This window comes from Oreochromis niloticus, linkage group LG6, assembly GCF_001858045.2.
Source record: "Oreochromis niloticus isolate F11D_XX linkage group LG6, O_niloticus_UMD_NMBU, whole genome shotgun sequence".
NCBI classification, from domain to species: domain Eukaryota; kingdom Metazoa; phylum Chordata; class Actinopteri; order Cichliformes; family Cichlidae; genus Oreochromis; species Oreochromis niloticus.
In genome coordinates, this window is record NC_031971.2 from 34,495,311 (window position 1) to 34,507,938 (window position 12,628).

Below are 12,628 nucleotides of genomic sequence, written 5' to 3' on the forward strand. Positions count from 1 at the left end.
AGGTACAAATATATTACCTGACACATTTATATTTTATACTGCATTACATTTAAATGTACTGTCTATACATATATATATATATATATATATGTTCTTTTGGTTTCTATCTCAGTTAAATCTGCCTCACACAAATCATTTTCTGAAATCTAAAAGCAAAACTAATTATCCGTGGTGATAAGCAGTTGTTGACAGGCTGCACATCAGAAGTTGATAATTGCACTACCATTAAACCTGCTTTATTGTTGTGTAGGTACTTGTGTCTTCTGACTGCATCTGTCTGGTCAACTTTTCTAAATCATCCCCATTTTTATTCCTTTGCTAAAGGAGTTCCTAAAGAAAGAGTTCAGTGAGGAGAATATCCTGTTCTGGCAAGCGTGCGAATTCTTCAGCCATGTCCCTGAGAACGACAACAAACAGGTAGCATGTTATTATCCGATCACACGCATCCACCCGTGGATGCCTTTTCAGTAATAATGAGGGATGAAGTTATGTGTTAATCACCTCTCTCAATTTCTGCTGGCCTTTGTTCCAGCTCTCTCAGCGAGCCAGAGAGATCTACAACACCTTCCTGTCCAGTAAAGCTACAACACCAGTTAACATTGACAGTCAAGCTCAGCTTGCTGATGACATCCTCAATGCCCCAAAACCCGACATGTTCAAGGAGCAGCAACTACAGGTAGTATACGAAGTGAGAAAAAACTATTTATTGAAGCCTCAAGGTGATAAGCAGTAACGTTTGAAAGGCTTAAGTGACACTGACCTGACCTTCCCCGTCAGAACAAAGTGAAAAGAGCATTTCCCAGAAGGATGAATGTGTCATTACTTATAAAACTGAATGAAAAACAAACTCTTATTGAAAATGTGCAACAGTCTTGAGTGCCTAAAAGGTCAAGTATTTCTCTTTTATTGCTGTCTAGCGTCTTGGATGCGAATGGCTTCATAAATGTGCATTTTGTGAAGGGGTTGAATTTGCTGAAAAGCTCCATTGATTTCTACAGCTCAGCACAGATGTTGAGACTAAGATAAAAGTCACAAGGCTAGCAGGACATCCTCACCAGCACCCTCTTTATTTTTGCACATCAGACATCACATCTTTTCCAGGATCTCATGGTACTGTTTAGGAAAGATGTAGGTTCAGACTTACATACAAATGCTGAATTGAACATATAAACACTAACTTACATACTTACATCATTTCCTCTTCATCGGTTCATCCAGAAAAATAACAATAAATAACCATTAGGTTGGTAGACTTGCTGATCTAATAATATAATCTTATTTTAGTTTAATCGTTTTCTGTTCTGTGAACCTCTTGTCTTTTTTCTAAGCTTTCCTTCTGTCAGTTTTTGCTGCTGTTTCTTAACCTTTATAATCCTCCTCCTCTCGTTTTCTCTCTGCACTCCTTTTAGTGTTTGCTTGTGGGCTCAATCTTTTGTTCTTCTTCCGTTTTTACTTTGCTCTTTTCTTTTGATCACTCATCACCTTTTCCTTTCTCTTCACCCCTTTAGATTTTCAACCTGATGAAGTTTGACAGTTACACAAGGTTTCTCAAGTCTCTGCTGTACCAGGAGTGTATGCTGGCAGAGGTTGAGGGCAGACCATTGCCTGATCCTTACCACATCCCAAGCAGCCCCACCTCCAAACACAGCACCACTGGCTCTGACCGCTCCAACCTCTCTACACCCAAGAAGGTAATTCAACACAAAGCTTTCTACTCTGCAATGCAACAGAATAAAAAACCACAGCTTAGTTTGAAACAAAAACTTTCTTAACTTTAAAAAAAGTGTGTGGTTTGGACCCTCCTGATAGACGTAGAAGGTTATAGGAGTTTGTTGAGGCTACTGTGATCACATTTATTGTAAAATTCAACTTGGATCCTTTTATTATTCATGATTGATAGAAATTGTGGGCCAGGGGATATGAACTATCTTGAGCACGTCAGAAAAATAACTTGTGGGCTAAAATATCAGCAGCTGTCTTGTGCATTTGCACTTTTGTATGCTGTAATGGGATTACAAGAACTATTTTTCTGGTTATTTGTGTACTTCTGTATGTTTTCACCACAGTTTGTGCTCTTCTTTGTTTTTGTTTGTGTCCTACAGGAGGATAAAAAGAGCAAATCGGGTCGATCTGTAAATGAGGACAGAGGAGATGATTCGGGAGATCGGAAGAAAGGGATGTTTTTCTCTTGGTCCCGAAACAGGAGTTTTGGCAAAGGGCCCAAGAAACGAGAGCTGACAGACTTTAACTACAGTCAGTCTTTTTCTTTTTTTCCATTGAATTCCTGCAGATTAAGAGTTTTCAGGAAGGAAAACATATTTCTAGAAAATGTCAGTTGCCGTACAGTTACTTTTTCATCATAAAGGTCACCGAAAACTGATTGTGTGCAGATCCCAAAAAGCTGTTTGCATTTGACATTTTAAAGAACTTGCTAAATTAAACATATAGATATGATAAAACTCATTTTGTCTTTTCACACTTTTCTACATAAGCTCGATTATTGCTGTCAAGGTTTTGCTGTTAGGCTTGAAATGATTGTGTCTTTCTTCTCGACACTACTAATGGTGTTTTTGGTTTTTTTTTTTTATTAGACTTTGCTGGCAGCAATGGCCGCCGTGAGTCTCAGGGTTCGCTGTCTTCAGGAGCCAGCCTGGAGCTTGGGACGTCAGGGTTGGGAAGGAATGAGGTCAGTCTGGAAAGAAACATGATCAGATGCATATCAGCATGGAGCAGCTTCACCTCCAGCTTCTCCTTTAAAACTAAATTAAAAACTTTTTTTTTTTAATCAGAGTTTTTACTTTTCACCTTTTTCTTCTTCTCCCAGGGTGATGTTTCTCGTAGTGCATTATCAGTGTCAGCAGAGCGAGGAGGAGGCGGCGCCCCCTTCAGGCAGTGTAGTATAACTTTGCCAGATGGCTCGTGTTGCTCTGTGCCACTGAAGGCAGGCGTGTCCATCAGAGATCTGCTGTTGGGCATCTGTGAGAAGCTCTGCATCAACCTGGCAGCTATAGACCTCTTCCTGGTTGGAGGGGAGAAGGTAAAACTCTGTTAGATATGGTTCAGTCTTAAAGATCCTTTTGTTCAAAGCTTCTATAGAAATCAAAAATAATTCCACATCACACAAACGAACAAAAGTAGGTCTGGCTCGGTTTTCTTGTCTGTTTTTAATTAACATGGGGCTCAGGATAAACTAATTATTAATTAAAACTAATTATTAACAAGCTTCAACGTGTCCAGAACTCTGCTGCCCGTATTATTACTAGGACTTCTTCTACCCACCACATCTCCCCAATCCTGAAGCAGCTTCACTGGCTCCCGGTTAAATTTCGCATCCATTTTAAAATAATCCTTTATACATTTAAGGCTATTCATTCTCTCTCTCCACCATACCTCTCTGATTTAGTACAGATGAACCTCCCATCCCGGTGCCTCAGATCTTCATCTTCTCTTTCTCTCTCTGTTCCTTCCGCTCGTCTGATTACAATGGGGGGCAGGGCTTTTAGTTGCTCTGCCCCTCGGCTTTGGAATTCCTTACCCCCTGACCTCAGAAATATTAGTTCATTCTCTCTTTTTAAGTCCACTCTCAAAACTCATCTGTTTAAAATTGCTTATGTCTAAACCTCTGTAACTTTTATCTGTTATTCTTATTTCTGTGTATATTTCCAGTTTTTGTGTTTTTATTCATTGTACAGTGTCCTTGGGTGCTTTGAAAGGTGCTATTTTTAAATAAAATGTATTATTATTATTATTATTATTATAATTAGCTTCCAGCCTAGTAGTTCATCCTCACTTTATAAAACTAGCATATTACTCTATTTAAAGATAATGTTTTGGTTTCATGGTGAACAGCTTTAATACTTTTATTCACTCTCAAACAAAGAAGCACTTTGTCAAAATGTTAGAAATACCATACATCAACTTCCTATGTTCAAAGCATGTCAGGCACTTTTTTTTAGCTTGTTGTGTGCGTGGCGATTTTTACCTAAAGAAGCTACAACTGTCAACCTTTATGACCATGCAACTAGCCGGACTTCTTTAATGATTGATGTGCTTATTTTTCTGTTTCTCAGCCACTTGTTTTGGACCAAGACTGTATGACTCTGTGCTCTCGGGACCTCAGACTAGAAAAGCGCACCCTGTTCAGGTACAAACAGTTCCACATTGGCACGTTATGACTTTAAAAGCTTGGTTTACACTAACGCTGCTATTTCAGAATGGTAACTCTGTATTCCTTTAATCTAGACTGGACTTGGTTCCCATCAACCGATCAGTGGGTCTGAAAGCGAAGCCTACGAAGCCGGTGACTGAAGTCCTGAGACCTGTTGTGGCCAAATATGGCCTGCACCTTTCTGACTTGGTGGCACGCATTGTAAGTCACTCCTCAGACTGCAGAAAGGCATTGTAGGTAATCATATCAAACTCTTATTGAATTTGTGTCTGTGTGATGCAGAGTGGAGAGTCTGAGCCTTTAGATTTAGGTCTTCCTATTTCCAACCTGGACGGCCTTCGAGTGGTATTAGATGTAGCAGAACATTCTCCTGGAAAAGGTGAGGAACACTCACACATTCACACACACATACACTCTCCTGTCAATACCAAATGTGAAAACTGTCTCATTTCTTATTCCTTTTGCATGTGTATCTCTACGCCGGTGTTGTTCAGCAGACAAACAGAAAGTAGCTCCCTCTAAGAGTCACCTCCCGGCCTCTACAAGCAGAAACCAATCAACAACAGTAAGATCTCCTACAGCTTCTTATTTCCAATTTTCCTCTTGCTCTGGAATGTTCCATAACCCACCGAATGTCTCCACTGCCTGGTTGATGATATCACGCTACTAAGTGTCTCTGTTGCTGTCTTCAATCACCCATGTCTGTTTGCAATGTGGTACAAATGTGCAGGTGTATTATGTGGCTGTGTCTGTGTCTATGTGGACTGTTGCTGTGGGGCAGATAGCCTCGTCACACTGTCAGGGTTCCTAATGTTCCATTACTGTGGTCTGCCTGTGGCCGAATGCATCATCAACTTTTCTCTCTGGTTTCTGGTTCTCTTTTTTTCCATAACAAACCCACCCGCTGGGCAATGTAAGCTCGTGTTCATAGAGCTTTTGCCGGGTATCGGAACCTCAAAAACTCTCTCTGGGCACTTGAAGGGTTGTAGTTCGTGGTGGCAGTAGAACCTTAACTTGCTGTCTGGGTTTTCTTGAAGCTAGTGGGGTTTGATGACCAGCTGAAGTGGTCATTCATCGCCTTCCTTATTGATTCTTCAATCTTTAGTAGTGCAGCTTTAAGTAGTTGATAGTTGGTCCCTCTTGTGTTGTGGTGTATGCTACTGTTAGCCTACACGTTGATGATGCTTAGTGCACACAATGGACATTATGGCTGTCTGAATGGAACATCTCAGCTGTCTTTGATCAACTGCATTAGGGCTGCCACGATTAGTCGACTAGTCACGATTACGTCGACTATTAAAATCGTCGACGACTAATTTAATAGTCGACGCGTCGTTTGAAGCTTTGTAAGATCCCAAAAGACGCAGGAATAAGTAGTAGTATTTAAGAGTGTAATAACGGACTGAAACAGAAGATGGCAGCACTGCATGTACAAGGATGCCAGCTGCCGTTAAACCCCGAAGAAGAAGAAACTGTGTTCCAGAATTCATAGCGCGGCCCAGCGCAGTTGTCAACAATGGCGGCAGCTAGTTAGTTTTAATATTACAATTATTATTCTTTCTGGGTCACAAAATAAACGTTTAACATATTTTCAGGTGTACATTTTACGTCCAATGGATGCATGATCTGATTAGTCGACTAATCGCAAAAATAATCGGTGACTAGTCGACTATCAAAATAATCGTTTGTGGCAGCCCTAAACTGCATATGTCTGAAGTTTTTCCAGTACCTGTCATTGATTCTTAATCGCAAAACAGCCGATGATTTGATCCCATTTAATTGTTTCTCAAAACAGCCCAAATCAGTGAAACTCATGTCAATCACTGCCCATTAAATTGTTTTTACAAGGAACCAGAACTCTAAAAATATTAAGCAAAAAAAAAAGAAAAAAGATTTTTAACACAAATTCAAGGGTGGCTCGTTGTAAAGCGCTGCGCTACTTGCAGTTCTCCTGCTACTTTTAAATCTCTCCCTAGAAGTTCCCTTCTGACCCCTTGCAAGTGCCTGCCTATCACCTATCACCATGGAGCTCGGACAAAAATGGAAATCAAAAATCAACTTCTGTGTCAAACAGCCAAGTCAGGTAATGCCAGACTCTGGCTTCGACCCACAGACCAACAAGTGTTTTCCACTGAACAGACCCACAGTAACCCTGAAGAATTCAGTCAGAAGCACAAAAAGGAGCATGCTCCTCGTTGTGTCACATCCAGTAGTTTATGGTGTATAAATTGTGTCCCCCAGGGTCAGGCCATCCATGCTCTACTGCAATATCCTGAGGTGTTAAAAGGAGAACTTTGGATGGAAAAACCTAAAATGTGGTGCCTGTCAACTTTGTTCTCTATTCAAGACAAACATGTCAAATCCTGACAAAATCCAGTGCACGTTGCAGAGGGCCAGATGCGAGGACTCAGAAGGGGAATTTTTAGGAGTGATTTAAATCTACCAGAAGTGCTGGAAGTGTTGCAGCACTTTACACAGAGACAACTCGGATTTTTGCTTTTTATAGGCAGAGTTTTCAAACCTTTTGATCACACCTCTTATTTACAACTTGTCACCCTCCTCACCATCAGTAGTACTGGTCCCCACTTGTTGTCATTACTGTTTCCCATACTTCCACAATGATTCATCAGGGCTCTAATGCCCCGCTCCGCTCTCCTTGTGGCTCCCAGGGGGAGGACAGGCCATCAGGGAAAGCCGGTTCAGCCCATCCCCAAGGGGAAAACGGCAGGGCTGGGCCCAGCCTTGACACAAGCAGCCAGCCCTTGCCCAACCACTCTCTCTCTCTCCATAAGGCTCCGGAGAAAAGAAAGCAGAAAAAGATTAATATAGACGAAGCTGAAGGTAAAGACTGAACGACCTCCCTCTATCTCTCTCCTTTGTTTCTGTAGCTGTGTGGCTCTGATTACATTAACCCTTTTTGCCTGTCTGCGATATTGCAGAAGCACCAAATGCTTTCAAAGCTAGCTATATGTAGCACAGTCACCTCTGCTTATACTGAATGTAGCTTTGACCTGTCTAATTGATTAACACAAAATGCTGCATGTTTACTGAATGAAAATGAAAGTGTTTACTGTATTTTTTTTAAAGGTGTTACATGGGATATTAATTTGTGTAAATGAATACACTTGTACACACTTTCACGTGTTTGTGTGTGTATGCGCGCTGTGCTCTGTGTGTGCGTGTGTTCCCGCAGAGTTCTTCGACCTCATATCCAAAGCTCAGAGCAACCGAGCAGACGACCAGCGAGGCCTGCTAAACAAAAACGACCTGCAGCTCCCAGACTTTCTGCGCCTGTCACCAGTGGCAACAAACCAGACTCCACCTGCTCCCCACAACCCTGAACCAAGTTGCTCCACCCCTAATTCTCATCACCCCAACAACGGCAGCTTCCCTCGGAGCGGTCACCGGGGCAATAAGGCAAACGGCGGCGACAGGGGAGGAGGAGTAGGCGGCACCCACTTGCTTAATGCAAGCCATCAGTCCCAGAGCTTGGACTCTGGAATGGGCACTGAGAGTGGAAGAGGGGAGAGAAGCAGACCACCTCCTCCATTTCCTGGCACAGTCTCCCCCATTCACCCAAGTCAGGGAGCCCAGCGAGGTCTCCTCCAGGACTCTGGCAGGGGAGAATCAGTCCAGATGCTGGAGGAGGACACTCTTTCCGATCTGACTCTAGTGGGCGAGGGGGACATTAACAGCCCCAGCCTCAACTACGTCACTCCCTCTTCCCTTCCCTGCAAACCCCACCCCCGTCCCAAATCACAAGCACAGGATGGTCGGCCTAGCTCAGGTACACCTCCAGTGTGAACTCTTTAAACTTTAAAGTTTCACCTCCTTTTTTTTTTTTCACCTGACTGTAAGCGGGACTGGAGTCCTGCCTGAGTCAGTATGAACTCGACCGCTGTTTGTCTGTTGTTGAACAGTCCAAAATGCATCTAGAGCTCCTCCTCCCATTTAACCAAATAATCCAGTGACTTTCAGTTATAAAGATCACTTTCTACAGTTTATTACACATCACAGCATTTTCGCTCAGATTTGTGTAAAAATGCACACAACTAATTACAAAATATAGCATAGATCAACAATTAGTTCATTTAGTCAAAGTAAATACGTTGACTTGATTAAGTGCTATGTGTGCTACATCCCTACTTTGCGTCCAGCAATTCACTGTAAGTCAACAACAGATCTAAGATAAAATATGTCAGACACACAAAGTGAGGAAGAACGGATGCATTAAGCTTGAACAGAACTTGTCCCTGGAACTTTGTCTGCATGGTGTGCATCTGTGTGAACTTTTGAGCAGACTTGCTGTGGATTTCTTTCTGGAGACGAAAACTTGAGGGCAGGTTGAGGATGAAATGGTTATAACCGGTGCCAGACTTCATCCTCTAGCCCCTCAATGTACAGATTCTAACAATGCACTTTAGCCAATTATAAACAAGACTCGCCACATTTTTTTAAAATAATTTTACTCTCACTTCTTCTCTTTAACTTTTCAAGCAGTCACTGTGACTGCCATCTTTCCAGAAAACCGTTCATATCTCTTAAGAGTCAGTAGGTGTTCCACATTCAGATCCAGCTGCAGCACATTTCAGATTTACAAGTGAGCCATGTGATATTTGAAGTTATTACAAGCTTTTGAGCATGCAGCAGGCCTGATCTCATTATGGGTAGAGTATGCAGAAGTAACATTTACTCAGACTCTCTTTAAAGCACAGCAACTTCTGGGTTTTTACACCTATTCTCTCACCTCAGGCATTTCTCACAGAATATAAAAACAGGACGTGAGTGCTCGTGCATCCAGTCTTGCATTCTGACCAAACGATCCAGAAGCTTCTGTGGTAGAACAATTCACTCTTCTTCTTCATCATTTCATGTTCAGTCAACAGATCGTTAAGCTGTCGCTTCTGTGCAGAGGCTGTGGTAGAAAGTAGAATTGTACAAATGAGTCAAAACCATAAGAACTGCCGAAGGTTTTAATATGGCTTCTGTATCATCGAGAGTATATCACTTCATCTCTCCTCCTCTTCAAAATTACCTTCTATCAGTTAAAAGTATTAATTTGTATATAGTCTACTTTGTGAAGCCACCATATTGCTGTAGTCATTGTTGAATTGCAATACTGTTTCTTCAGTTCTGTCACAATAGGAATCAATTCTCCTCTGTTCTGTTCAGCAAACTGTACTGTCTGTAAATAGATCAAATAAATGTTTTAGAGGTTAAACTCTGTGTTGAACTCTTACGTGAGCGACCTCCTTTCTTTTCTCAGAGTTTCAATAATATCCGATTTGTTGGATGTATTTTGAGTTAGCGCCTCAGTTTATCCTCAGAGGTTTTCCTGCTAGAAGGCACAAAAATTGGGACAGTGTTAAAAAAAAGAGAAGAGAGAATTTTTGGGAATGCCATCAGAACAGTGTTATACCTCAAGCAACCTTTTGTTTGTTTTTGGAGGTTTTTTTAAAGATTGCCAGGTAAATATGTTTGTTTAAATCTGACATGAGAACTAATATGTGAAGAAAAGGTGAGAAAAGTTGCAGTTATTACAAATTCAGTTGTCTATTGGCCCTTCACCATTGGCTTTATTTTCACAGTTAAACGTTTAATGATAGCATATTTAAATTTTTTAATTAGTCTTTTACTAGTGTTTTATATAGTTGAATTAATAGTTTAACTTTAGCGAAAGATCTGAGCACTTCTTCCACGCCCAGGAAAAAAGTTCTGTTTGTATTTCAGGTCATTAGACTTAAAGTTTTTAAATTCATGAAATAGCTGACAGCTACTCTATTCAAATTCTTTTCTATTACAGCTAAGAAAATACAACGGATCCTTTAGTCGACCTCTGTCTACTTCGCTCCATCTGTATAATTTCTCTCCTATCTATCTTACTTGATATTCCTCTCCTCTCTCTGTTGCCCTGTGTGTGTGTGTGTGTGTGTGTGTGTGTGCGTGTGTAAAAGGACAGGGCTTTTGTTTCGGGGTACAAAGGATTTTTGGAGGACTGGGTTATTAGCTATGCATGGGTTCCCCTCTGCTCAATGCCTTGTTAAGCAAGCTTTATCATGCTGGGCTATTTGGTAGTCACCAAACAAAACCAGGTCCTGTTTCTTCCTTATCCTCATACACACACACACACACACACACACACACACACACTGATGCTCATTTTACACACTTCACACATGCATGCGCTTACTTAGAAGGACCGTCTATATCTGTGCATCTCTCACATCACATGAGGATCTTATTCTGTAGCGGTTATCATTAGAATAATTCTTCATTGTTGTTCGCTGTGTTTGCGTTTCCTCCGGGGTTAACATGTGACGACAGCAGAGACTGATTTTTATTTAACCGGTCATGATAATTTAGAAAAACATGTCTATATTGAAACAGAGAGATGAACTGCAATTGCCTGTTTCACTTTATGCCCACTCTAAATCAAGTTACCGTCCAAGTGAGACGTATGAGCCAGAGGAGTTCTGGTTTTCTAAAGTAGTTACCAGAGGCCTCTGCTGATAGAGTAGACATTGATAAAAGGGATAAAAACAAGCATCTGTATCTGTGAACATGGGGATAATCTAGTTCTCTGAGCAAACCAGTCTGTGGGTGTAATTCTTGTTTTCATAGCACAGGATCCGGTGAGTCCTCTTTTGTCACGCTAACTGGGAAAACTTTGGTCACAGAAGCTGGTGTATGAATAATGTGTTTAAATTCAGTGGCTCTTGCTGGGTCCATGGCCATATGCCAAAATATTCGCTCGTCGTTGTGCTTGTCAAATGAATATAATCATCTTAAACACACTGATATCTAGGCCTGAATTTAAAAGCAGGAACACGGTGAAGGACGCAACATTTAATGTTGTTTTTGTTGCATTTGTTGAGTTTGTATGGCTGCTACCTTGGTCAGGTCTCCCCTGTAAGGGAGACTGGATCTCAGTGGGACTTTCAGTTTAAATAAAAGTAAATACATCTAGACCGGCAGTGAGACGAAGAGAGAAAAACAGGTAAACACTTTTTTTTTTTTAAAATAGAGCTGGGACAACAAGGAGTCTGCTATATTAATGCAGGTCTTGGTCCTAGTTACAGAGCTCCCGAGTCCTGAAGTGTTTCATGTATTTGCTTTATTACGGTATTAATAAGTAATTCAGTGGAATAGTATTCAAAACAGCCCACAATCAATCAAGGCCTTTCACACAGGTATTTTCAGTCACTCTCACTGATTAGACTCTATTCAGGTTTAATTCAGCCAGCGCTCTTGAGAATTATACATCACAGCTGCATATAGGAGTGAAATGGCAAAGGTGCAGTTTCTCCCTAACAAGTACAGAGAAGCTGACAGCAGAGGGAGTGGGCTGTCAAATGAATCACATGGGACTGAGAACGGGTCTAATCAGGCAATAAGTGAAATCAGCTGTGTCGGCAGACTCTCGAGTACAACGTGAAAAAGGTTTCTTCGGCTGATGTTTGAAGTTTGATCAAATGCTTCAAGTAATTTGACTTAAAAAAATCAAGGGGTGGTGTGGAGTTGCAAAGAGGTGAAATACTAGACCACTGCAGCCTGCTTTTCTTGTCAAATGAATCCTGAAAGACTCAAAAGCAAGTTTTTAAACTTGACATGCTTGTCTTTAGATATTCTTTTTTTGCTAACTGGTGCTAAACACAAAGTACAGCATTAGCCACCTTTAACAAATGAGAACGTGTCCCTCCTTCTCGTGGCCAGTAGATGGCAGCAGCCCGCATTAAAGTCGGGGTCTTTACACTCACAAAGATGCACACAGAGTATTTGCCATCTAACCATCTTTCCCATGATGTCATAGCCAACAGCCAGCATGGGAATATCTGTCACATTCACTTTGTTTCCTCTTGCCTCCCAGCTCTCTCTATCTCTCTCGCCTCCTCTCTGCTGCGCACTCTTTCCAAGAAACTCGTGGCATTTTGCTTTTATGAGTTTCCCCTGAGTGTTTCCTGCATGTGGAGTGTTTGCAGTGGCAGTGAGTGCTTGGCCATTTCTCCTCCACCTCTCCCTCTGTCCATCTGTCTTTTAAAAGCAGCCTCTTCTTCCTCAGGTAAAGACAGACATAGGGGCAGAGGAAGGGAAAGAGGTGGAGGGGATTTTAAAATGCCCAACAGAAGGACAACTTCCAACCCACCCATCGCTCCATCGCCTCCTCTTCCACCTCCGCCTCCACCGAGACCTCCTCTTCGTTCACGTCGCAAATCCAAGTCGCCTTCCTCTCGTTCTAACCACATAACCCCAAAACGATTCTTGGATTTGGATCAAATTGAGCACACCCGTGATGCAGAAGACACCAGGCCATCCTGTAGAGGGTCCCTTGACCTGCGGGGCCATCATGGTTCAGAGCTAGACAGGAAATGGGAAGGTGTGGCTTTAGAGCTGCGGTGCCGAGGCAGCAGGATGAGGTCAGCAGTGTACCAGACTTCAGACCTGCCCTCCACGTACAAAGCC

At 41.9% G+C, this 12,628-nt stretch overlaps 1 protein-coding gene across 10 annotated transcripts in view; it reads left to right on the plus strand.

The window, feature by feature from the left end:
* Window positions 1-9,401, plus strand: part of rgs12b (regulator of G protein signaling 12b) — a 44,545-nt gene extending 35,144 nt beyond the window's left edge. For 5 of the 10 annotated variants that reach the window (XM_013276668.3, XM_013276671.3, XM_013276669.3 and 2 more), the window contains exons 8-19: window positions 325-417; window positions 533-676; window positions 1,509-1,691; window positions 2,103-2,253; window positions 2,592-2,686; window positions 2,825-3,037; window positions 4,071-4,144; window positions 4,243-4,369; window positions 4,451-4,547; window positions 4,663-4,733; window positions 6,838-7,009; window positions 7,362-9,401. In XM_013276668.3, the coding sequence (XP_013132122.1) occupies window positions 325-417; window positions 533-676; window positions 1,509-1,691; window positions 2,103-2,253; window positions 2,592-2,686; window positions 2,825-3,037; window positions 4,071-4,144; window positions 4,243-4,369; window positions 4,451-4,547; window positions 4,663-4,733; window positions 6,838-7,009; window positions 7,362-7,972 (2,031 nt within the window). In that variant the 3' untranslated portion in view covers window positions 7,973-9,401. The remainder of the gene's footprint in view (window positions 1-324; window positions 418-532; window positions 677-1,508; window positions 1,692-2,102; window positions 2,254-2,591; window positions 2,687-2,824; window positions 3,038-4,070; window positions 4,145-4,242; window positions 4,370-4,450; window positions 4,548-4,662; window positions 4,734-6,837; window positions 7,010-7,361) is intronic. The other 5 variants (XM_005458583.4, XM_005458584.4, XM_013276672.3 and 2 more) reach the window with 5 other exon arrangements.
* The last annotated feature ends 3,227 nt before the right edge of the window (window positions 9,402-12,628 follow it).